At 42.6% G+C, this 27,004-nt stretch overlaps 1 protein-coding gene across 4 annotated transcripts in view; it reads right to left on the reverse strand.

The window, feature by feature from the left end:
- Positions 1 to 14,603: 14,603 nt before the first annotated feature.
- The window catches only part of tbc1d22a (TBC1 domain family, member 22a), a 127,514-nt gene continuing 115,113 nt past the window's right edge, over positions 14,604 to 27,004 (reverse strand). For all 4 annotated transcript variants that reach the window (XM_083999753.1, XM_083999754.1, XM_083999751.1 and 1 more), the window contains one exon: positions 14,604 to 19,221. In XM_083999753.1, coding sequence (XP_083855879.1) covers positions 19,093 to 19,221 — 129 coding nt within the window. In that variant the 3' untranslated portion in view covers positions 14,604 to 19,092. The remainder of the gene's footprint in view (positions 19,222 to 27,004) is intronic.

The following is a 27,004-nucleotide window of genomic DNA, read 5'->3' on the forward strand; positions in this document are numbered from 1 at the left end:
GATCTTTTCTCGTAATTATGAGATCCTGATGTCGTAATTACGAGATCTTTTCTCGTAATTATGAGATCCTGATCTCGTAATTATGAGATAAAGAAAAAGGAATGTCTATAAGTCCGCTCTTGTCTCAATCAATATTGACCGTCCGCGGTAGTATAGTGGATAGTAGGGGTGTCAACAATAATCGATTCGGCGATGCATTGCAATGCGGGACATGCACGATTCAGCATCGATGCGGCAACGTGCCATAATCGATTATGTCACTGTTTATTTTCTGGCCTCAAATAAAGTTGTGAAGTTTCAATTACCTTCGGGGGCGTTTCCGGAGCAACGACATGCGCAGCCTGTAGCTACAGGCTAAGCAGCAGCACCAGCAGTAGCAGTGTTGCCGCTGGCTTTCTTTTTCCTTTTTTTTTTTCACCCGCGGTCGGGTCGAAAATTAATTAATTAACGCTTGTGAGTCCGGCCGTGTTGGGTCCGAGACTCAACAAGCCGGTCGGGTTTTACCGTTACTACAGGCAGTATGCCCGTTTATCACCAATAAACACAGTAGAGGAGGGTGAGTGAGTGACTGAGCTCAGGCTGGGGGGTCTCTGATGCAGAGAGAGAGAGACCTGCCGTGCCGTGTAAAAACAACCACAACAGAAAGTGTCACGACTTCCTGTATCGGGCCCTTCAAAATAAAAGCCTGTTGTTCAATATTTCATGACTGATGAAAAATTTGCCATGTTGTGTGCAGTAGAATTTTGATGCATTGCAATGCATCGCAATGCATCGGAGAATCGAATCGAATCGAATCGTTACCTGCTGAATCGTAATCGAATCGAATCGTGAGGGCAGTGCCAATGCACACCCCTAGTGGATAGAGCAGTTACCTCTCACACGGGAGACTATGATCGAGTCCCGTGGTGGGGCTTATCATTTGCATGATGTTTTTTAATTTGGAATTAATTATTCTGAATTAAATAGTTTGGAATCAAAATATTCTCCTTCGAGTTTACATGGAAATAATAATTCAGAATTGGGGTTAACATGGAAAACACATTAAATCGCCTTTATTTAATTCTGCTTAACGTCTGGGGGTCGGGAAGCGTTCTGATTGGACAGGGGGTACACGTGTTACGTATTTACGTCTACCGGAAGAAAACAAACTCTATTCTCAGTGTGTGAAGTGAACTGAGCTGCAGCCGCGAGCCGCTCTGCTGCTCCTGAACTTAGAAGCAGAAAGTTTCTCCTCTTAACTGCCAGGATGGCCTTCCCTGGGTGGGGAGGGCGAAGCTCACTGATCGCCTCCCCCGCCTGGCCGCCCCCAGCGGCGGCGGCGGCGGCGGCGGCGGGCTCACACACCCTCACTGCCAGGATCGCCTTCCCTGGGTGTGAGCCCCGGCCGCCACCGCTGCTCCGGCGGTGATCCTGGCAGTGAGCTTCGCCTCCCCTCCGGAGCAGCAGCAGCAGCAGCAGCAGCAGCAGCAGCGGCGGCCGGGCACCGGGGTCTGTGAAGCAGGTTCATGAAGCCTGGTTGTCCCGACATGACTCACTCACGTTATGTTGTGTGTCTTGTAGCCTACTTTTCGGCTACAAGACATACAACATAACGTTATGTTGTGAGTTGAGTCATGTCGGGACAACCAGGCTTCATGAACCCGCTCCACAGACCCCGGTGCCCGGCCGTCACTATAGAAGCGGCGGCGGCGGCGGCCAGGCACCGGGGTCTTTTATACAGTCTGGCGTGTATGAACGGCACAATCGGTTAACGTGGGCCGGTGTGTCCCCCGCCGGCTAATAATGTAGGCTACAGTGACCTAATACACAAAACAAGAACAATATGCCCCACCAAGGATTCGATCCTCAGTCTCCCGTATAGTTAGCAATTGCTCTAACCACTGCACCACCGTAGCATTCAGTTAATGAGACAACAAGAGCGGATTTATAGACATTTCCTTTTTCTTTATCTCATAATTACGAGATCTTTTCTCGTAATTACGACATCAGGATCTCATAATTACGAGATCAGGATCTCGTAATTACGACATCAGGATCTCATAATTACGAGATCAGGATCTCGTAATTATGAGAAAAGATCTCGTAATTACGAGATAAGGTGTCTAAATTTTATTTTATCAAGTGAATGCAATGCGCTTCCGTACCTTATGTCGTCTTTTGAAATTAATTTTAATTAAAGCAGAAGTAAGTGATATATTTGTGTTAATATAAGTCTTAAATAGTTATATCTTCCGACAGCAATCACTTACATAGAGTGTTTGGACCGAAACACGTGTCTGTCAGTCACTCTGCTCTGCTCTGAGCCGAGGAGAAAACTTTTCTCGTATCCTACAGTTTTTATCCAATGAGGAGAGAGAACGGCATGCAGGGCTGTGTGTGCAGCCAAGGGACGCCGTGAATGTGGTGACGTAGGGACGAGGACTGTTATGGTGCGTTCAAGGCAGCCCGTAACTCGTGTTTTTCCGACCTGTGAAGTTGTACCAGTTCGATCTGGTGCGAGTTCACGGGTCGGAAGTTACCAGTGGCCGTTATAGTGACTTTCACCGGTAAAACAGGTCGGAAAAACACGAGTGGGTTGCCTGGAACGCTACAAAGTCGTAAGTTGTGACCTGAAGCTGTAATTTACGGTTTCAAAAGCCTGCCTGGAACGCAACATTAGCCAAAACGACCGGATCGCTTACTTCTGCTTTAATTCATATTTCTAGGAATGGATTTGTCATCATATGGGAGAAGATATTTTATTTTGCTTCTGGGTTTAATCCAAGTTTAACAAGTGAGGTAAAACATACATTTACAACTGTTTATTTATGTTCTTATATAAAACTAGAAATACATGTACAGTTGTGTCACTTTGAATTGGACCAAGCGAGCACTGCACAGTGTTGCTATATATTAAGAGAAATAACTGAAGTGCAACAGATTTAGCAAATCTAACTAAACTCAGGCAATAGGAAATATTACTTGAATGGTAAATGTGCTGAAGGCAATTACAGGCCAGCTTCATTGACATTTTTACCGAGCCCACTTTCACAGTCAGACATTTCAGATTTTGTCCGTGAAAACTTGTCTGGGCTGTTATTTACACAATGTCAGCAAAGTGGAGACCTCTGTAAAGCTTTATTAAAGTGGAGACTTGAAGCGTAATTTAACTGAATTTACAGCACATATCTTATGTGTGGTGGTGGTTGGTGGTTTAATGAGTTACATATAATATGTAACTCATTAAACCATCCTCTCCAAATTCCCAACTTGGATACATTTCCCCCAGTTCCCAGATTGTTACCCCTTCATTACCCAAACTTTGTAATGAAACGGAGACAGGTCTAGACGATATAAGGTGCCCGCAATTTTAAAACGATAATGATCCTCTCTGTCAGAGTTAAGGTAAAACTCAAGTTGGAAAAACGACTCACACTGACTTTATTAAATTACTGAATTTAAAATGTTGAATAGCTGGGCAAAAACAATATGAATGCACATCTCTCAGTACATAATAACAATCCAAGTAGTCAGTAGTAGTAGTCTATCTATCCTAAAGAGGTGTTTTTGTGGTTGCCGTGCTGGTGAAAAGGTGAAGGCTTGGAAGTGGAGATGTTGGCCCTTTCAGCTGTCAGTCATGAGCTGGAGATATTGGTGAAGACTCAGAAAGTATTAGTTGTATTTTTTCATATAACAATGCTTGTGTACATCCCACCAATGGCTACTGCTGAAGTTCCACGTGAAGTTCTCCATGAAATCATTGCTAGGATACAGACTAAACATCCTGAGGCACTTTTAATATCAGGAGACTTCAATCATGTTTCCCTGATGGACTCACTGGGGGATGTGGTGGAGAGATGTACAGTGAAGATGTTAGAGGCCACTCTGAACAACTTGGATCATCCACTTCATAACACCTTGATGGAACAAATAACGGCAGTGGACGGCTCCTCTGTCTTCGCTGCATGACAGAGAGGAATACTGTAGGAGTAGGTCTGTTACCTTTAATTGTCGGTGCAAGCTGTTTTTAGATCGGCGGGGCAGAGACATGAGCTCTGCACGGTGCGCAGTATTTCCGCCTTTCCCTCATTAAACTCATCAAATACACAATCCAACAACTACAAAATGCTCTCGTTGACAAGTTGTGATAGCTTAGCTCTGAGCAGCTCGTGGCTTGGCTCTGCCGTTCTCAAAACAGCTTGCACCGACAATTAAAGGTAACGAACCTACTCCTAACACTATAGGGATTATGGCATTTTGGCCAATTTGCCAAAATGTTGAACTATCCCTTTAAGGTTGTCCTACTCAACAAAACCTTCCTCCTTTAATGTGTCTAGTACTTTAGAAGATCCTTTGTACCTACATCAGGCTTTTCAATTCTTCTGCAAATGGTAGATGAGCTGCCAGACAAATTAATTTCTTTCTTTCTTTCTTTCTTTCTTTCTTTCTTTCTTTCTTTCTTTCTTTCTTTCTTTCTTTCTTTCTTTCTTTCTTTCTATCTATCTATCTATCTATCTATCTATCTATCTATCTATCTATCTATCTATCTATCTATCTATCTATCTATCTATCTATCTAGTTGTGTTCATCTTCTAAAAGGAGCTACAAAACAGTACTTTTTTTGGTAAATAACTTGCCAAACAACTCTTAATGACTGCAGTTCTGGTTGGGTGTTAAAGACTTTTCCTTCCACAATAACATTTCCACATTTGAAAAGGGTCAATAGGCCGGCCTGATTTTTTCAGTGTGTCATTATCTTCCATGCAATTTCCGGGCATCAGTCACTGGGTGAAAGTTTGGAAAAACAACAATTCAATCCATCAGGATTTAATCACAACAAATGACCCGTGACAACAAAGCCAGAATAATGAAGTCTTAACAATCAGTCCGGCTGTTTCCTTTTAGCGTTGGACTAAAAAATAACGACTCAAGGCCTTTAAATCAAGAGTTGAATGTGAAATTAAATAAGTTGACAGTTTTCAGCCACGCACACACCATCTGTTCTTCTCGATCAGATCAGAACAGACAATTTCAAGACTTTTAAGAAAAATGAGGAACATAAGAGATTTTGATTATTTATTTATTTTTTATTTTTTTTTTGGGGGGGGGGGGGGAGTGGACCCCTTTGTTGGCAGTCGCCTCAAAAGTACCTCAAGGTGAGCCTTCTTTTCTTTACTTATTTGTTTGTTTGAAAGAGCTGGCTGGAAGAGGGAAATTGTCAGTGACCTTGAGTTCAGTGTGTTATCCACCAGACAGAGGAGGAGGCAGGGACTTTATAAAGCTGAGTACTGCACAAGGACAAACGCTCCATGAGCCTGGGCCAATAGGCTAATATGTGCAAGGCCACAATGACCATTTGGTTGGACACCTGTATTTCTTCTCCTCTAATTCCTATCTGCCTTCATCTTTGCACTGACTTAAACTTATTGAATCAATTCCACCTACAGCCTGATGGGCGATCATTTAGAGAAGCATTATTATACTGTATTATATTCTATTGTGAACTACTCTGAGATACTGTCTTGAAATGGATAACTTCTTTCTATCTATATATAGATATCTATATCTATATATCTATTTATATAAATTAAAATGGCTAAAAAGCTCTATTCCACTTTTTACAGCAGTGCTCACACCATGTGCAATAACTATGGAGCACGATGCTCTGTCTGTCACATCAGGCTGAACCGCCTTGAAATCCTCACCAATCCCCGAAACCACTGCCTCCATGAAATACAGGAGTTATCCTTCCTCTTAAATTCAAATGAAGATTAATCAGAAGTGCTAACAGGGCAGCTTGAGTAACAAGTCCTCTGAAGGCTGTGTGATTCACCCCTCCGCCAGAGGGAAGAGGAGGAGGAGGAGGAGGAGGAGGAGGAGGAGGAGGAGGAGGAGGAGGAGGAGGAGGAGGAGGAGGAGGAGGAGGAGGAGACGGAAAATGAAAAGAATGGGAGGGAGAGAAGCAAGTGGAGAATAGAGCCATTTTCTGCCATGTTACTGTGTGTATGTGTGTGTGTGTGTGTGTGTGTGTGTGTGTGTGTGTGTGTGTGTGTGTGTGTGTGTGTGTGTGTGTGTGTGTGTGTGTGTGTGTGTGTGTGTGTGTAATGGGACAATAGGACAACTGCTGAGCGCATAATTGTGACCCAGGAATGTCATCGTAGGTGTTATAGGTCAGGGTTTGAGTATATTTTGAGTTAGTGTGAAAGGTTCTTCTATTATGTTCTCCTATGTAGTGTTACTTTGTGTGAAAACGTAAACCACTGAATGTACAATACTTGGCATAATGTTGGTTTATTTACACTTCCTACACAGTGTCCTGCAAGAAAAGATTATTTAAATAACTTTCAGTGGTAAAAACATTTGGCTACTCTAGTCAAATAATTAGGAATTTCACTTTCAAAAAGCTCAGTAGTGCATCATGGGAACACATACGCACACACACGACAGCAGTAACAATCAAGATTATGAGGATTAATGAGACACTGATGATTAATCAAGGTGCATGATCAGACTGTTCCAGCTGTGTGTGGATTACAGACATGTTTGGAGAGGTCTGAGTAAGCTCTTGAGCCACTGAATTAGCCTAAAAAGACATAAAAAGGAAATCATAGTCTACTTTAAATCATATTTCCTCCCGGACGTTGTCGACCTATAGCCACACAGCGCCTGTAGCTCAACATGTATGAATAACTCAGATATTTTTAGATTTTCGGGCCAATTGGGAGGCACTCTGACATGAGGACTATAACATACTAATGCAGTCTGACTATACAATAAGCCATATTCAATTTTGTTCACTTTTGAAATTACTTTCTTTCTTTTTTTAAACATGAAAAGCATCTACAGGAGCGGATTAGTTTGTATTAACAGAATGACACTGGGAGATCTGTGTTATCCTCCAGCGGTGCTTTTATTTGTTCCGCTTGTTCTCACTGCCTTCAGGACACACTGTGCCTGCTGTTTGAAGAAGGGTTAACACTGGGTTATTAAGTGTCTTATTATTTTGAATTCTGCCCACCATTAGCTGAGGAGACATCTGAGCAGCCTTCCCTTTTTAAAAGACATGTTTTATCCCTCTCCCTCTCTCTCTCTCGTTACAGTTGCATCAAGCTGCTCTGTTTAAGCCGTCTATGTTTGCCCACACGCTTGTTGGCTGTTTTCCCTCTCCCACATTTTGATTATGAAGACTAGCAGGTGCAGACTCAGACCGCCTGTAGTCATGTCTGCTACTTAAGTCGCTGTAATCCAGCCATGGTGGGGTATGAACTCAACAAGTTCACCTATAGCAGCAAAAGCAGCAGCTGAGCCTTATAGGCTGCTGTACTGTAGGTGTATAGAGCTCTTTAGTTCCCCTCTTTAATGCGTCCTGGGAGTGGAAAAGGTGAGGGTGAGTTGGGGTTAACTTGATAACCACAAAGTGTCTCCCTGCCCTTTAACAGCTCCACCAGAGAGGTAAACTGGCTCTATATAAAGACAAGGATAGCACAGCATAACAGCAGTTTGTGTACATTTGTCTCTGTGCACACATTCCTGATCTGCAGGGGCCACTTGAATCCCTGTGATGCACCTCTGAGGGACAACTATAACACAGCCGACTGTCCAACGTTGCCCCGGTCCGCTGTCCTCGCACAGCCTGATGCGTTTGGCAGCGTTTGGACTTCAGCTTGAACTCAGTTTTGATCTGAAGAGTAAAGCAATAAAAATATCATTAACTGTCAAAGTGAGCATTGGCAGAGGAGTGTGTTTTGTCTTATTTATGTTCATTTTGCAGCCATGAAACATGTTTATCTTGGGAGTCTCTGCAAACTAGTCCAATTTGGTTCCACATCTGTTTGAATGGACTGTGATGGGCTTTTGACTTTGACAACAGGGATACTTTTGACTATCTATTGTGTTTTGGTTTACATTTGAAAAGGTAGTTAGCACTATGCGCTGCAGTATGCATCACTGATTGTTGCATTGAGTTCAAGCCTGTGTGTGTGTACCTGTGTTGGCAGGGAGAGAGTGGACTTCTGTAGAAATGGAGATAAAATGATCATTGACAGAACACAAAAAAAACCTAACGTTTAAGATAATGATAGACCAACAGAGATTCAGGCATTTGAGATTCACGAAGAACATATCCAAACCTGACACGCATAAATTAATTTTCAAAAAGGGGGAGACCGGAACCGAGGGGGAAACGAGCACAGCCAGACCCGAGGATAATTAGACCTGATCCAAAACCTGAGCATACTGCGAGAGACAGCATATAAACACCAGCAGCATGGTGATGTGCTATCAGTTAATTCAATCAATTACCAAGCGGCTGCAGTGGAACAGAACAGCAATGTAATAATAATAATAACAACAAGAATGTCCCATAATGAATAATGTCACGGAAACTATCAAAAAGGCTATAGTATAGAATTTATATAAATATACCTGGCAGTCTTTTTTCCTGTTCTGCATCATATTTAATAATATCAGTGAATCCAAAAAAAAAAAAAAACATCTCTGCAATGAATGTAACACACAGAAAGGTCTGATACTGTAAATGAATACTGTATGTACTGACCCCCTGACCCAAGATTTGCAGCAATAAATCCCCACCTGATCTGATTAGACTGAGTAGAATGAGCCCGAATCGTGTTTGTTTAGTTCACCTCTCCTCTGTGGTCTGCCTGTCTTCCTTGCAGATGAAAGATGAAAGGGAAAATGGAAATGGAGTTAGAGGTACAGCTACATAAGAGCATCTATACACAACATATCTACTCCCATAATCAGCCACAACATTAAAACCACCCACCTGGTTTCTTAAACAAGACATTCTACCACATTCTTATTGAGGTTGTATCACCATGCAGCAGATGAACATCAATACCTGGTAAATGAACATTTTCAACAGTAGAAAAACACATTAACGAAACCACGTAACGCACAGACCCACACACATTTCAAATGCATCACAGTGCGGCGTGCCTTCATCTTAAACCCTCTTTGTCTCTCTCGCTTCTTTTAAGACGCACAAAAAAAACACACACACACAGACACTTTATGGCAACTTGCCAGGCGGCACATTGTCACAGCATGAGGTTTCGCGGTGCTAAAGGCAATGCAGCATGGCACTGTGTAAACTGTCATTTGGCAGCAGAAATGACAAGACTGGATCAAACTGAGGAAGAGCTCACGCTCCCGTAAAAACACACACACACACACACACACACACACACACACACACACACACACACACACACACACACACACACACACACACACACACACACACACACACACACACACACACACATCGTCAAACCTTCACATTTGAATGCATATAGACACCAATGGAAATAAAAGACACAGATGTGCATAGACGAACGTGTCCATGCACTGCGTTGAGCATTCCTGCTGACCTGACGGGGTTAAAATAATGGATTTTAATCAGTTTAACCTCAAACTAATCCAAAAAAAAAAGCCAATGAGAGTATTTCCCATTAGTGTGTGTGAATGAATCTACTGTCCAGTTGGCGGGATTGAATTGGTTAAGCTGCCAAATGAAAGCAGAAGCAAGAGTAACACACACACACACACACATACACATGTACACACCAGTTAATTACATATCCTGAGTGTGTCATTGCTAACCATTCTATCTTTATCGCTACAGAGTCACTTAGGCTTAGGCCAGTGGGGTCGGGCTGCTATTTCAGCTAACACAGCAGCTTGGTGGCCTAACTGTGATAGAGGATGTACACATCCACGCAGACCACACATACACACACTTAACACTCCCGATGTGTGAGGGTTAAGACATTCGCAATGCAGTTTTTAAATTGATGTGGACCTAAAATGCTGCGTTTTTCTCACCCAATCACCTCGAGAAAACAGCCACCGCAGCATTGAAGGGATGAGGGTAACTTTTACTGTAGGTGCTGCTGCTGGTAGCTTATCCATTCAAACAACTTCACTGAAAAAAAATACAGCTGCAACTTCCTCAGGAAGATACTGTAGCAAACTCATGTTCATTTCTTCTGAAAGAAAGGCAACAATCAAATGGACACTATAGCACATTCAAGGCCAGACATGAACTGTGTATCCATTATGTTTTGTTTTTCAATGATTCAGAATTTTAGCTACATCAGCTATTAACTATCAATGACTTCTAGATTACTACTTACTACTATTTCAACTACTCTTAGCTAAGTCAACTGTTTCCATTGTTTTAAACCAATGTCAGTTGTAACATCTAGCTAACTTTTTCTATACGATTTCAAATATACATGTCACTTGTCATGCATTATTTCTATCTTTGTCATTAGCTATGTCTGCTATGCTCTTAATTGTTCAACTTTTTCCTGTTTACTTTAGTAGTTTACTCTTCCATTACTTATAGCCAACTTTGCCAACTGTTTATACAGCTTTTAATACCTTTAGCCAACTATTGCAGGTGTCCACCCATTAGTTTCAGCCTATTCATGTGTTCATTTCTCACTTTTAGCTATTTAACTATTATCCATTACCTCTTGTAGCTAACAATATCAACTGTTAATGTTACTTTGAGCCAAATCGTGTTTGTTTTAACCTAATTATTCTTCTTATTTAGGTGATTATTAGCTATTCCAACTATTATCCATTACATAGGAGGCCAACCTGTAATTATTTCAGCCATTCGTTTGATCCTATATCAATGAATGACAATACATCTAGAATATCATCCAGGTGTTAGGTGTGACTCAACATGTGTATTGTCTTTTCAGTCATTTAAACAGCATTTCCTGTTGTTTGAAGTGGTTGAGCTACTCCACCATCTTTGCCCGTATCCCCTGGCAACTGCTGAAAAGTCCCCTGGGAGACAAATCCCTGGTTGGGAATTGCTGCTCTGAAAACACTGAGGCTCGTTTTCTGAACGGCAGAGGTGATGCAGCAGCAAATGAGACGGTTCAGTTAATGTGTAAAACTTCTCAAGACTCCTTCACTGTCAGTCTACTCTGTGAAATACATTCACAGCCTGTAAAAGGCATATTAGTCTGGAACAGAGTGACACAGTTCAGCTTCTTACAGTAACGGGTTAGACCCTTTTCTTTGCAGCATCCAGAGGTGTCACGGCGTGACTCATCATCTGTCAGCTTACTGCTTGGTGAATTTTCAGGGAAAAAAAAAAAACACACACACACACACACGTCATAGCCATGCAGTAGCTAAAAATGAAGCTCTGGCTGTATCATCACTGTAGCAGACTAATAATCCATCCTGGTGCTTCCTGCAGTTATTTGAGAGGATGGAATGATTTGTCAAATCGGAGGGTGAACATCTGTATTGTTGTGGAAAGGCTACAGCCTGATACACTGAGTCATCCCTTGGGTGGCAAAACACAGCAGCAGCAGCAGCAGCAGCAGCTCTTCTGTGGCACGCAGGTAAAATATGTGACATGAAGTGCAACCAGACCTGTGCACTAAACACAACCATGACCATAGGAAAAGTATAGGGCTTTGTCCATTTGTACTGAGAGTCAAGCTTGCTGTCAAAGAAAGGCTCAATGTAAGAATAGCCTATAGTACAGTGAGCTCAGCTGAGTCTGCACTATGTAAAAACATTTATAATAAGATTTCCATCCTCACTTTTGTAATTTATCAGGTGGCTGACATTGTTTCAATGTTTTTTTTCCTCGTCAGATGACTGTATAATGGCTATAGATGCAACCTGCCAAATAAATTAGGTAATTCAAATATTCTAAATTTGTGCAACTGACAACAAAGCAGAAACAAACAGTCAGTAGTTACTGCCATGTGCATGACCTGCAGACTGAACAAAAGGTGGCCGTATTATTTTGCATTTAGTAACTTAATTAGGTGGGCAACTTGCCAGTCTAACACAGGGGTGACAAACGGAGACAAACAACCGTTCATGCTCAACTTCACACCTGCGGGCAGTTTAATAAATATACCCTGCATGTCTGTGCAAACCAGAGCACCTGGAGGAACCCAATGCAGGCACAGGGAGAATGTGCCAACTCCACATAGGGGGATTCAGGCGGAACAATTGGACAAAAAAACAAAAAACAAACAAACTCTGCATACCCTTGTAGTTTTATAAAAGTGAGAGAATGTGCTTTGCATGTTCGGTCTACGTCGGTGCAGTGATCTCATTGAGATGGATGAGCATTCTGCGTTCACCGCCTGACTGTAGAGATGGATTTAGAGCGACACGTGTATGAAGTCTTGACGATCTTGGTCACCACCACGACGTCAGTGGCGATGAGAAGACGTTCAATAGATCTGATGTGGAGCTGCAGGCCGGTTCAAGTTCAGCTTCATGTGATGAGTTAGCAGTCACTGTTAATTTGGAGATTCTTTTTTTTTTATCAAGCAAACACAATCCTTAAAAAGCCTTCAGAGTTTCAAGTCACACTCTAATTGTGTGAAGTGAGGAATGAATATTCACTACAAGTGTAACTCCCACTCCCTGACAGAGGCAGTCTCGCCTGCCAAAGGTAAAAGCAGGTGCCATGTCAAAGGTCGCTGTTGTTAAGCTGCATAACTTCTGGTGTGAACTTCTTGATTTAACTCATCAGACATTGAGATTTGAAATTTTTGAAGAAAATCGAGGACAGATCAGTCCTTTGTTGAGGAGTTCAAATGAAGTGCATTCTTTAAATAGCTTTAATATCTGAAGAACACACTGTTCTACAACTTAGGAGCAGGGAAGTGTCAGGGGCTGATAAATCCCAGTGTTACTAAGCTACTTTTAGTACTTTACCAGCCCTGACTAAAATAAAGCATCTCTTAAAGTATTAAAATGTTGTAATTTAAGTTGTTATAAGTCTTATTTTTGTGGCCGAAGAGCAGCTCGATTCATCAGCCGGGCTCATGTTTCCTATTCATTTCTGGCTGGATCAGAACAGTCTTTCTTTCTTTTTTAATGTGTCAGCTCCCTGCAGGACTTCCACATGATGGCATTTTTGCTGCCAGTGACTTGTAAACCAAAGGTCAACCTCAGCAGCCAGGGCCAGACCTTAAGGGCATGTTTAGCAAACCAAAACACCTGTGCAGTGACAGTGATAGTCTTTCAGCCAAAATTTGTTTGATTTACCTCCTGGGCTGGATGAGAACTCTAAACATTACAGCAAACAGGAAGTCGCTGCTGTTGGCCTCCCCCTGAAACTGTGACTGACGCTGCAGCTCCTGGTACTTCCTGAAAAAGGTAGACAGATTATTGACGGATTGAGATATATTTTAAAAATTTGACACTTTTAAGAAGCCAGACACCATTTTCAGCATATTTGCTTCCCTCCGTTGCCTCGGCAGAAACTTTTAAATTGAAACTAATTTCCATCACAGTTGCCGGGGCCTCAACAGTGCATCAAAAATCTCTCTCCAGGGACGTCCTCTGTGTGCGCGTTATCCTTTATTGTGATAATAAAGCTACGGCTGTGCAGATCCTGCCCTTAAAAAATAAGAAAAAATGAACAGGAAATCGATTTCAGAGTCAGGCTTAAACTTTCATGAAAGTCTGTCTTGACATTTCTTCCCAGAGTGCTGCAACGTTTGCCCTGTGTGAGCCCCTGATGAAGAGGACTCACGCTGGTAAATACTGGTTTACAGGCCTGTAAATTAGGGGAGTTAAGAGGGCATTAGGGGGTAAACAGCGATGGGTGATACTTTAATAGTGACAGACTGCACAAATGGATAGTAAACACATTCAATTAAAAGAGCGGGAAACAGGCATGAGGAGAAAATTAAAAGAAAAGTTGATTGTGTTAATATTTGTGTAACATCTCTTTGGCTTTGTAGTGAGCTCCAGCTGGTTCTTTGTTGGCACTTCTTCCATCTTTAATTCTCTTACTAGCCTAGTGCGTGTGTGTGTGTGTGTGTGTGTGTGTGTGTGTGTGTGTGTGTGTGTGTGTGTGTGTGAGAGAGAGAGAATGGGCGTGCACGTGCACTAGCAGGCATCTTCCTGCGACCATTGTTGGTTTTAATGTATTTTTAATTTCCCATGAAGTGACTGGAGTCCTCAGTGACCGGCACTCCATAATTGGCTGCCTGTGTGAACATCAGTCAGCTTAACGAGAGCGAGGGAGCTGCTACTGCTGCTGGATGTGCTCTCTCTGTCTCTCTCTCTCTCTCTCTCTCTCTCACACACACACACACAGGTATGCAGTGCACTCACATTTGCAAGTGAATGTGGATGGCTTTCGTTTTTTTGTATCTTCTCTGTCGTCTCCTTTCCTTCCCGTTGTCTGCGACACACACACATACACATGCATACAGCCCCACAGGAAGAAAGTCTCATTAATCGAGCTGGTGCCATTTCTACCAGTTAGACGGCGTGTAAGGGAATGGTGTATGAATACAGGTACAATTACCTACACGCTCCACATTAGCGCAGCTGTTAGCCACGGCCCACTCGTCGCATGCACACACACACACACAAGGTTTCAGGGCTGTTTACATAGACAGGCTCAGAGGGGACATGATGCTGAAACATATCATACCTTCAATTTAATTGATTCCAATTGGACATGGAATATTTAGAGGCAGGGTGAAATTCCTCCTGCCCATACCCCCCTCCCTCTCCCACTCCACTCATACATAAACACAACACCACTGGAAAGCTTATACAATACACACCATTACGCCACAGAGTAGTTTTGTCATATATAGGATTTATTTACACTTTCTATTTACAGATTTTTTGTTTCAAAATCTTCTCTGTACACATTTAAATTCAAGAACCACTACTCCTGTCACCAAGACGCTCTAGTATTATTAGATTTTTCTGAGTGCTCATGAGGCAAAACACATGGGAGGCTTTTTTTTTTCCTCCTCTCTCCCCCGGTTTGGTTTTCATAAACATATTTTCATGTCTGCAGAAGTAGAGCGAGAGAAAAAAAAAAGTCTAAAAGAAATGAAAGCAGCTGAAAATGTTACTTAAGGATACCCTCCTGAAGATGCTCCCATAAAATGTTTGAAGTTTGTATGTGTATATATGTGTGTGTGTGTGTGCTAATAGAAAAAAAGGGCTCCAGCCAGATATCACCTAGGCCTTCATCACCATGGAGACGTATGTGTGTGTGTGTGTGTGTGCGCGCTGAGAGCCAGTGGGCTACAGCCAGGCTAATTTGACACCGGGAGCAGTAGAGTGTGCTTATGTGTTTGTTTATGAAACCATCTCTTTTCACAAAAATCTGACAGGCAGTTCATTTTTTTTTTTTTTACTTGTTAAAGGGAAATTACTGCATGTGACTTTACAGCAACATCTGAGAACTTCTTCTAATGGTTTAAAAAAGAAGAAGGAGGGTGTGGGGCCTACAGTACAGTGTTTGCCCATGACACACACATACTCACACACTCATACACACACACACACACATTCACACACAGTAAACTACCTGTCAACCTCCAACACTGTTGAACCTCGACATCACTTCTCCCCCCCCTCCCACAGTGTTCAATATAAACGTGTGCAATAAGGCAACATAACATCTTAAAAACTATAGTACTGTAATAGGGCTTTGGGTAATAAACAGGGCAATCGCTGGCGGTCTGCTAGGCTATGCCTCCCTTGGTTACTGTTGCTACGCCTGTCAAGCTTTCAATTCTTGGTACATACTTAGTTCACGATGATAACAGGGATTTAACACTCAAAGTTGTTGTTGGGTGATGTTGGCAGGTGGTTGATGGATGGTGCTGCTGACGTTTGCATAAACTCTGACAGCAGCCAACACTGAGGGGAAGTACGACTTTTTTTCTGTTGAAACATAACTTGTATTTGCCCCAACTATTGTAGCAGGCCTACTTTACTTACACTTTAGTGCTTGTGTTCGTAGTTTTGGACACGGCAAGACGTGATCTTTAGATGCTGAATGCCCTGTGCACATCATTTCAGCATGTGGAGAACACTAAAGCTTGACAGGCCCGCTCTGCGCCTAGCAAACAGTCAGTTGCCAAGTTTGGACTATTAATATGGTGTAAATGCCCATAGGGTATTCAAACAGTTTACGTACGTTGGCGGATTACACACCCCAAAAACTAGATGTGTGAACAAAAAAAAAATAAAGATATTTTCTGTCTTTTCACAGCAAATTCAAAATGTCATACTATTGCTTAAAGAAATCTAAAACCTTTCCCAGTTAATTTGAGGTCAAAAAACACATATCTAGGATGTTGTCTCGTGTCTCCAAAGTCAGGCACAACTTAATAGACTTGTCATGTAAACAGCATAAAAAAATAAAAACCAAAAAAAAAAAAGGAGAAAGACAAATCTTTAAAATGCTGATTGCAAGAATATATCTGATACAAAAAAGAGAGAGAGAGGAGGGGAAGAAAAAAAAAGGCTATAGACTTTTAAATTACGTGCAGTTTTTTCCTTGTCAGAGAGCATGGGAGATGAGGGGCTTGTGAAACCGGCGCAGGCTGTGTGGAAAAAAAAAAAAAAAAAAAAATCCTGTCGTGTGATCAAAGACTGACAGCTCTCACAGAAAAAAAGCCCTGAAACTTCCAAAGAAACACAACTCGCTCCCTCTCTCTCTCTCTCCTTCCATCTCCCCTTCACACACCTATGCACACCGTCTTTGCGAGGCTCGGGCGGTGACAATAATGGATCCTGGCGGAGTCGCGACAGGAGGCTCCAAACGCTAACAGCTCTGTGTTATGTCATGAATGTCTGATTACCCCCCCTCCTTCCTTCACCCGACAGTACGGCGTTACCGACTTTGGGTTAAGACATCCCATGTGCTTTAAATGAACGGGACAGCGAACGCAACAAAGACGCAGCCGTATGATCACAATGACCAGCGTTAAGTGGAAGGCCGTGTGTGTGAGAATAAAAAAGCTTGTGTTTAAATGCACCTGTGGTTTTTTTGTTCAGTTATGTGCAGCTCACTATGTGGAGAAGGATTTTACATTAAAGGTTATGTTGAGTAATTATTATCCGTTAAGCCTGTCGTGCTTCTTTCGCATTAGCGAGGAGTTCAGACGAGTCTGGAAAAAGATGTGAAAAATCTCCCACAGAAATCAAATAAAAAACATTTAAAGCCATGATTCTGCTTCCATTTCATCGTGTTTATATTTGCAGCGGTGGGTCCGTCTCCACTGCGGAGAGATGCATTTTGTGAAATTTGCCAGACCAGTTGGAAGAGAATATGGTTAGTGTGCGAAGCCACAGTGCCCTGATTACCCTCAGTTTTGTATAACAACATGGAGAGAGGATCGACCGCGGTCCTGAGGCTGAATTAAGGGACAACGGTGTGTCTAGGGCAACCCCAGGACGTCGTCCAAAATCTCTCATGGTTTCCACTGTGAAGCTGAGCAGAAAATCACGGCCTCGCTTCCAGTTCACATGAGCTAAGATGTTAATTTTGCAGTAGCCTGGTGCCGCTTACACATGATTCAATTAAAAAAACAACAACATTGAACAAGCACGTGTAGATACATTTTAAATGTGCAAGATGTACTTATAGATAGAGGCTGCAGGAAAACCCATACTCCAGTTTCATATGTTTATAGACCAAAAAAAAGCCTTATAGGTGAGTATTATAATAAGAACTATAGTACGATTCAGTCAATGTTGAGCTGGGTAAAGAAAATCCCTTATTAAAAATTACCTTGAGTTTAAGTTGCATTTTTAAGGTGGTATAAAATATCTTCACTTGGACTTTCATATTCTATCTGCTGTCAATGAGGCTCCACACTGACAACAAAGTCCTATGAAGTCTACTCTCTGCAAAATGTCAGACTATTTCCACCTACACAGAATCAATGGACGACACACTGGAAGGATGCATGTGGCATTTTTAAAACTCCCATAAAAACAGAGCCTGTGAGACACGGGGAGAGGAGAAGATGCATCCTAATTAAGTCTTAATTGTTAGTTTAAATCATCACAACTTCCCTAATTTGGTTTCCATGGGGAGAATTTGACTTGACTGACGGGTGTTTGCTGTTGTGTGTTTTATGTGTCTGTTCAGGCCTTAATGAATGGATTTCCAGTTTCTTGTGTGTCGGCGTGTGTTCTGAGGTAGTCTTAGGTTCAGGGAGGAGGAGGAGGATGAGGAGGAGGAGGAGTGGATAGATAAGATATGGCCCTTCATATAGACAGGTCTAAGGAGAATCTAATGAGTGAGAACAAGTAGCTTTCTTCCTCCTAATGGCTTATTACCTTTGATGTCGATCTGCGTGCAGTATGTGCGAACCTACCGACCTGCAGCCTCTTACCACTGTTTGTCTTACACTCAAAACGCTGTGATGCCGGCCTGTGGGTGGGAGGATGGGATAAAGCAGGGATTGAGCTGGCGCGTGTGCTTTGTGGAAGGAGGGAGACCTGATTGTTCCCCTCTAGACTGAGATTGAACATCTCTCTCTCTCTCTGTGTGAAATCCTGGTGTGTTCATGAAGGAAAACAATCTGTGTCCCTCCTGACAGGACGCAGGAGGGAGAAAGAGGAAGGAACAGAGGAGGACACGTTCCTTCAGGTTGTGTTATGACCAGGAGAGGGGCTCAGATATGTAAACCATCTAGCTCAGTGCCCTTTGCTCATCTTTCTTTCTTTGTCTTTGCAAACCAGGAAAAAAAAGGTCACATCTTTGCCTTGGGGAACAAAGAACAATGTATTGCAGTGGAATTGGAAAATAATATTAGGCAGGAAAGAACATTCTTCTGAGCCAGACTAGTCCTCGGGCGATGCTGAGCAAAAAAGCTCATGGTCCTGCATCAGGCCCGAGGTCGGACTTTTGAGGCGTCAGCTTGAGCGAACCAGACTCCGACATCAAAGTCCTGGTTGTGGTCTTCGATGACGAAGAAGAAGAGGGATCTGCACCGGACTGCAGGAGTGCACATTTCAGAGCTGATCAGAAAAAATAATAATTTAAAAAAAAAGGCTCCACATCAACATGTTAGATGAATGCTACACCGCACGTCCTCCCAGTCATTGGCTGATTCAAATCTCTTAGTAGCTGAAAGGCCCAAGGGGCAGTTTTCGGGAAGAAAAGGGAGGTTAAGAAAAAAAGGGGGGGTAGGTCCTTCCATGTAGGAACAGAGGCCTGTAAGTCCAGTAGACGACTGTGGGGAAGAGGAAAAGGAGGAGTAAGAGGAGGAGGAGGAGGAGAAGGGGAGCAGCTGCGGAGCGCCACGCTCATCATCTCTTGTAGTGGTTGGGCGCGTCGGCAAAGGCGAACTTCAACCTGTAGGCTTCGGCCAGCAGCACGCTCACTTCCTCGTTGCCCCAGTGCATTGTGGGGAGATTCTGGAGGAGGATCATTAGCCCCTGTTGGAACAAAACAGAAAAAATTGACGTATTTAGAGGAGAGAACAAGGATTGCAAAATGTGCTGGAAGCAAGTAAACAGTTGATGGTGATGATGAAGGCAGAGACACATCTGTGACTGTTTCATAAGAAGAGTGAAGGTGATATGAGGAGAGGAAGGGCAATCTCACTATGCAGGCAGGCAATAGTATTTGTCTTATTATATTAAAGAACATGATATCAACCCAGCAAGTTCATTTTCACATTCAGCACAGTGTGGGTTTAGGTCAGGCTCTTACGTTGGCGTTTTAATTCCTCTGTGTCTGACAAAGAACCAATTTGGGCTTTTTCAAAAATAATAAAAAAGAAATAAGCCGTGAGAAATAAAAGAGTGAAACCATTACTCGGATCTGACAGATATGTAACACAAAGCAGGTGCTGCCGATGCACGGGCTGGCAGAAAGCGTCCACCAGAGAGAAGGAGCTGATTAAAGCAGGAAGACCCAATATACACATCCATGCTGGTGGTGTGAGGTTAGAGTGTTTGAATAAAGACAAAAGAAAAAAAAAACATCTTTATCTCATCTGTGTCCATGCAGGATGAAATCTGCTATTGGATTGATCAGATCAGACTTGTATATGGTCTGGTTGCACTGTGATCAGCTCCCAGCCTGGTTTAAACGCAGCCTCTGCAGTTCAGCAGCATTTAAGAAAAGAAAAATCCATGCAACATGTTAATAAGTTACCTAATTAAGCCTCATCGGGCTGTCTACAGCAGGCCCGGCAAAAAGCCACAGATGACCTGTTCCACTGCAGAGGGAAATAAGCCGAGCCAGTGCAGCAGTAGGTTGTTGAATGCCTCAATCAACTTAATTAAGTGCTATTATGGTGTGTAGATGTGGCTAGATTTAGAAAGCGGCTGCATCTCTGCCTTGGTTTACTGCTTCTACGGCTAAGTCCTGAGCATCACAGAGAGCCGTAACGACGGCAACATCTGAGGGTGTGATTTAAATATCATTTACATCCCATTTCTCTGTTGCGGTTATATCGTTTTTTCCACTTTTCCAGCCTCAGGTCCATATTGGAACACTTTACCTTAACATGCAGATGATGCAGTGGACAGCTATGAGCCTGCGTGTGACAAACTGGGGACATATTTGTCTCTCTCTCAGACCTGTTATAGTTAGACTAGCAACAACGCATCTGGTCTTTACAAACGATAATAACACACTGTGGCATCCATAAGACTACTTACACATTCAAGGAATACATATTTATTTGCATACAGAGCAGGAAATGAGTTGTCGCTTCAGACACAAGACGCATTTTAATGATAGGTCTGAACTGATGTACTTAAGAGTGTGTTGATGCCCGGCCTCGGTTATACCCAGTGCTCAGATATTATCTACATCCAGAGTAGCAGGTACAAATGGGCCCAAAGGCGACTTTTAATAAGCTGTAGAGCTGCAACCTCTGTACAATTAAACATAACTACGGCACAAAATATTATTCCAGGCTGTAGCTGCATTTGGGATCCCGCAAAGTATCGGTAAGTATACCCTTTGGGGTCTGGTATGTACAAGTATAATGTTAGTGTAGCAGACAGGCGCAGCTACACTCGCTCTCTGCCTCTGCCTGTGTGTTTGAGTGTGACAGAGATGTTATTAACCGAGTCAAAGTGGTTTAATAACAGCTGCGAGAAAGAAAGAGAGAAGAGACAGAGAGGTGGGTTGGAGTATGGGGTGGGTAACAAAAAAAAAAAGGAAAGAAAGAATAAAGTGTCAAGTACAATTCAGTGAGGCTCACTCCTTTCCCCGGATTCCTGTTCAGTACATTACTGCGCGAGTACGAAGACAGACAACAGCAACACACACACACAAACACACATACACACACATGCGCGAGTTCAATCTTGCAGACTAATGCCTCTCTCTCAAAGGGGAATGAGACTGGTTAGCAGTGAGACAGACTGCCTCTGTGTATGTGTATATGTGTGCGTGATTGTGTGTGTGTGCGCATGCTATGGATCAGTGTCTCTGGAGTTTTCATCATCAAGGCTGGAATCATTGCCGTGACAACAGGGTTTACAACCAATCATGGTGCTGATAATCACATCGAAGGACAAATCACATTGGGTCTTGTGGTGTCTACACTCATCTGACTCCAGAGCAGTTTGCTGCAGCGGGAGGATGTGACTCCGGTACGAAAAAAGTACCTCGACGCCGGTCCAAGTATTTGAATGTAAATGTAACGAGTCCGCGGTGTGGTATTATACTTAACCTCTATTTTATTAGCGTGTCAGAGAGCTTCTAAATTTTTATGCAGGTTCCACGCTCATCTTTCTACAACTGCTGAGAAAGTCCAACGACACAGAACTTTACGTGGCTATATTTACCACGGCGAAGCACCCTGTATTATTTTACCCTCCTACGAATTAAATCGAAGGTGTTTTTGGCTCCATTAATTTTTTCCTTCCTCACTTGTTTTTAATGAGCCAGCGAGATGACCCCGACGACTTTTCAACAGGAAAAAAAAAGCTTTGTATTCTGAGCGAGGGTGGAAAAGTGCAAGTTTTCTTCAACTAATGAAGCTCAAAGCTGCCATCCTAGCCAGATTATACAGATTAGGCTGAGGTTTCACCTCTGCCTCCTGAATAACTAACAGCTAAACCCAGTTGAATATCAGCTTTTGTCATACAGTACATTTGGAAAAATTGTTTTTCTGAGCTTAACTAAGAGAGCAGCGGGCGATAACAGCAGTGACTGACTTTTATCAGCCTTAGGCCCTTGAAATGTGTTAAAACCCTGTTGAAGTATTTAAAAAAATTCACAAGCAGCCGGAGAGCGCTGCTTAAATGCTAAGAGATTCGGCCTCTTCTGTTGTCAGGCATAAATCGGGATTCTCGATCCGTGATCTGAAAATGCTGCTTCGTGTCAAGACCATCAAAGACCAGCCTGTTGTTAATCCTGTATAAAATAAAATGAAAACAGCATAATAGATGTTCCTTTAAGACCTGGACCTTGACTTTGAAGGGGCGACCTAATGACTTTCCCCTCCCCGTTCCGAAAGACGCACTCGGAGAAGCATTTCCACTCGGAAGTAGAGGGAGGGAGAAGGAAGAGAGGAAGGGCAGCCTGATCAGAATTCAGCTTGCCTTTCTCTCATCTGTATTCAATAGAGCATCACTATCAGCTCTCTCCTTTCATCACTCAACCTCTCGCCCATTCACACACACACATACACACACTCCAAAATCCAACTCCAACCATTTTGCTTGCAGCTAACAGACTGCGGGGTGGATGCTTGTGTTACATCTTTATGTTTGTTATGACTGTTCGCGTGGAAACAATGAGATGCTTTAAAAAAGAAAAGAAAGAAAAACACTATTTGAACTGCAGATGTCCCGCTGAACACCTGTGAGGCTTGTGAGGCTGAGTACAAATCACCAGCAACTCACCAACTATATAAAATAGTTCATTTAAATGGAACAAAGACAAATGAAGTAAAGGAGATGATTAATTATTAAGAACAATGGGTGGAGAGAAAAAAAACATTGTACAGATCTGTACAGATTACAGCTAATGTACTCACAAGTAGTTCATGTGTCAGTCAGCCTTAAAGAGTGCACTTATATGTATGTTTATGTGTATGTGCATGTATAGCATACATCACTCCAGTGGTCGTAGCTGCCTGGGGCTAGACACCGTGTACTTCCCATACAGTACTTGACTGCCCCGGGCTCTTCAGGCAAAAGGGGAAGCTTCTCTGTGCTGCATCCTGTCTACACATGGCATCACTCCACTAAAAGAGCCTTGTTAAATGAAATCTGAAGTCCTGACAGTGGAGAGATTTAAGAACTGAACCAGATAATTGGGATGCTGCTGCTGATGTTTGTTGATTTACACCAAACCGGTAACACCAGGGAAGGAAAATGTTGCCGACTATTATCAACAGTGACAGGTGTGTAATTGACATGAATGCTTACTGAAATCTGAAGTTCCCCTCCAGTCAACAATGTATTTTGCTTTTTTTTTTTTTTTTTAACTCTGCTTGGATGTCTGACCTTCACAGTGTACAACAGAGGATGAAGGAAACAGTGTGTTTTCACTAAAAGCCTGTTCTCATATCCATCTGGTGTAGGAGGGAAGTTCCTCTGTGCTGAGTGTGAGGTGTGTGTGTGTGTGTGTGTGTGTGTGTGATGAATTTCTGACATTGGAACTGGTTTGGAAAACCAATAATGGTTTAATATAACTTAGATAAGTGTGATGTGGAGAGCTGAAGCCTCAGTGCACATGCATCTGAGAATAGACTTCTCAGTCAAGCAGGAAACCTGTTCTTTCTTGCATGTAAAATTAAGAAAAGAAAAGAAAAAGATATTAATAAAGTCTTTATCTCTCAATACCAGACAGAATCAACAATTTAGATAATTTTCAACTGGGTTAATTCACTTTTTTGTGGAAAAACAATAGCGAATATAGTATTTTAAATGTCTTAAAACTAAAGAGAATTGGTCAATTAATTTGTGTTAATATACTGTAACTCCATGACTCAGATCACAGTAATGTAAATGCATGAATGCAACTATAACTTTGTGATGGACAAAGCACTACATGTGTTAGAGCAGCTAATAACTAACTAGGTGGTGAAAGTAAATGAAAAGTAAATAAGGTCTGGCTGGACTCAATGCTAATATTAGCAGGCTACGCTAAGTAGCGCTCTCCCAGAGGAAGCTAGTTAGCCTCACAGCTGGTTGAGCACCGTCTTAACAGCACAGCGGGCCCATCCAGAATATTTGATTCTGTAATGGGGCAGTCTTTGAAGTTGCTGATGTTACTAATATAACTAACTATGTGGAGGGAGGGAGAGGGGGGGTGTATTGATCAAAGTTCATCGGCTAACATTACACAGGGCTATGATGTGCTCAGGACGGAAAATGAGAGGAGCTCAAATTTCACTTTGAACTAGTAATATTAGCTAAGTCAACTGCTCCAGCTTTGGGTAATGACGGTCTCATTAGACTCAGCTTTAAAAGCTCAGATGAGTAAAATTGAAGGATCTTTTGAGTGAGCCCCGACTGTTAAGCCTCGGCAGCACAGAGATGGATAACTAGTAGGAGGGAAAATCTAGCATGTGATACCAAATCTTTATAAATCAACAGCGATCGCTAATTGCTAGGCTACATGAGAAGGACCAACCACTGTCTAATCAAGTGCTGCTCCGGGCACCACCACCCAAACAAACATATACACCACATCCACGCGTGCACTCGGGCGCGCTCTACCGCACAAGTTAACATCCATAGTGACTGAGGAGCTTCATTAAGAGCATATTTCTGCGTGGTAACCATCTGCTGGCTATCACTTCTGTTGGGCTAATGACTTTAATACGGTTTAATTGCATACATCTCGCTGTCAGGGGGGAACGCTGCAGTCACTCCACTCCACACAGGTGGCAACACTTCACGCTGAGAGGCCATGAGTGTCTGAGTGAACAAGCGTGCGCGCTGCCATGGGGATAAAAGGGGAATCTGTGTACGGTTAGCACGTGTTTGGGGGCCGTGGAGGAAACGTATATGCAATTAGAATTGAGAGAGATGTACAATAAGAGTGTGTGGCCTGATGTACGTTTGCTGCAGTGTGTTTTATGGGAAGGAATTGGTTAAAGAGAGGATGGAGGTAACTGTGTGTTGTCTTTGTGCAGCTAGCCTTGTTGTGTGTATGTGGGTGCTTGTGGATATTCAGGCATAAATATCCATTTATCCCATAATACTAACAAACACATTGATCCGCCATTACTGTATACAGTACACTACAAAAAAAAAAAAAAAGGGAAAAAAAAGCAATTAGCTCTCCATCTCCTACGCTTGGCAAGGCTTAAAGTGGTTAATGGCTATTGATACTGAGGGGAAAGCAGATTGTCAATAGAGTCAGTGCTAAGGCTCTTTGTTCAAAAAGAGAATGGGATAATGTATTGGTTACACAGAGAGCCAAGGCCACTGCCAAGTGAAATTTATTCACTGTGTAAATAGTTATCGTTTTAACCTGCATCTGACCGGGGTGAGCTGACTTAATACACTCTTTCCTAATCTGACCGTCACATCCGCGCAGCAGCAGCATCTGCTCTGTGTAGGATCAAAACATTAAAGCTGGTTTGGAGGGAATAAACGCTAACCTGATGCAAAGCAGAGCTCATTAACGCCAAGACACATTTCAAATGAGCTTCAAGGGTACTGTAGGGTTCAGAGTCGTAAGTGTGAGCACCGGGCTGGATGAGATGATGTATGTGACGTAGGAGATGATTAGTTAAAGCCTAAAATTGAGTCAAATTGCATTAAAGACACAGAAAGTCACATCGGTTACAAACTCATGCATCGAGACAAGAGTGAGCTCGCTGGTGTGTAGGAAAAGATAACACACACACACAATTAAAGCCACTCTGCCTGAGAACCAAACGGTGTGTCTCCTGGCAGAATGAGATGGTGCTAAGTGAAGTGAGTACATTGAGTGCCCAAAGTCGTGCGAGGTGCCTTGCTGTCTTTCCCTGCAGTGTCAACTCCAGCTCCCAGCAGTGAGCGGCTAATGCCCAGGAGAAATTAAAAGAGGGGGGGGAGGAGAGATGACAGGTGTGGTGCGCGCAAAACAGACCAACAGGCCCAGATTTGTGGCTAAAAATGGCAATCGTCTGTGGTAGCTGTTGTGTTTCTTTGACATGTATCATTACACCTCCGACCTCCTTCAACCGACACATCTACATGAGCACAGACATGGAGATGCGGCCGCATGCACGCTCTGAGACAGACTGTCACCTACGAGCACGAGCACTCCAGGTTGCTGCTGGTGGTAATGGTGTTTTGCAGCACCCCGAGGTGTAATGGGCCTAGGCACTGCTCTGTCGGGGCCATTAGCTTGCTGTAGTTCGTATAATTACACAAAATGGGCACTCTGGCAAACAGTGGGTGCTAATGTAGGAGTGGGGGGGGGGGGCACTGTCGGATGTGGAGGTAAGAGCTGACACCGGATGGCACAGCCAAGTTGTCTTGTAAAAACGTTGGCCAGAAAAAAAAGCCTGGCAGATTAATGCAGTCCGGTTGTGATGTAATTTCTATGGATAATGTATTTCTGTTGCCAAATAAAGATGTTTATCAAACTGTAGTTTATAGAGATGATTTTCAAGTCTCATCTAATCAGCATGCTGTTTCGCCGATTTAATTTATGCGCATGCAGCTTTTCAGCTGCTATAAATTTTGTCAGCAAACGTAAAAGCAGCAACTTTGGTAATTAAGATTATTCACTTTCTGTCTGAGAATAAGATAACTGATACCCCTCTTGTGTCTGTGCAGGAGGCTTATCGTCAACAAGGGGAAACAGCAAGCCTGGCTCTGCCCAAACTTAATTAAACCCACATATATAGAGATCAATAATTAACATGTTATACTGGCTTTGTTTAATCTATACTGGAAAAAACCCAATCAGTTGCCAGGCAACCAGTGTGGAGGATGTAGAGAGGCACAACTCCCAGTCAAGAAAGTGACATATAACCAAATAACTCCCACTAAAATACAATGTGCTGCATCATTTTGAAATATTGAGTTTTTAAAGATGAAACAAATAGGAGGCAACATGTTAACAGTGAACTGAAGATTTTATGGTTGTAAGTTTTGTTACTATTGGACAGGAGAAGATAAGCTGTTTTGACTTGATGCTATGCTAAGCTACGCTAACTGGCTGCTAGCTGTAGTTTCATATTAGAGTGAAATTGTTGAACTATTACTTAAACAGTTACTTTTTATAACACAGATGGATCAA

Source organism: Trachurus trachurus (genome assembly GCF_905171665.1).
Source record: "Trachurus trachurus genome assembly, chromosome: 23".
NCBI classification, from domain to species: domain Eukaryota; kingdom Metazoa; phylum Chordata; class Actinopteri; order Carangiformes; family Carangidae; genus Trachurus; species Trachurus trachurus.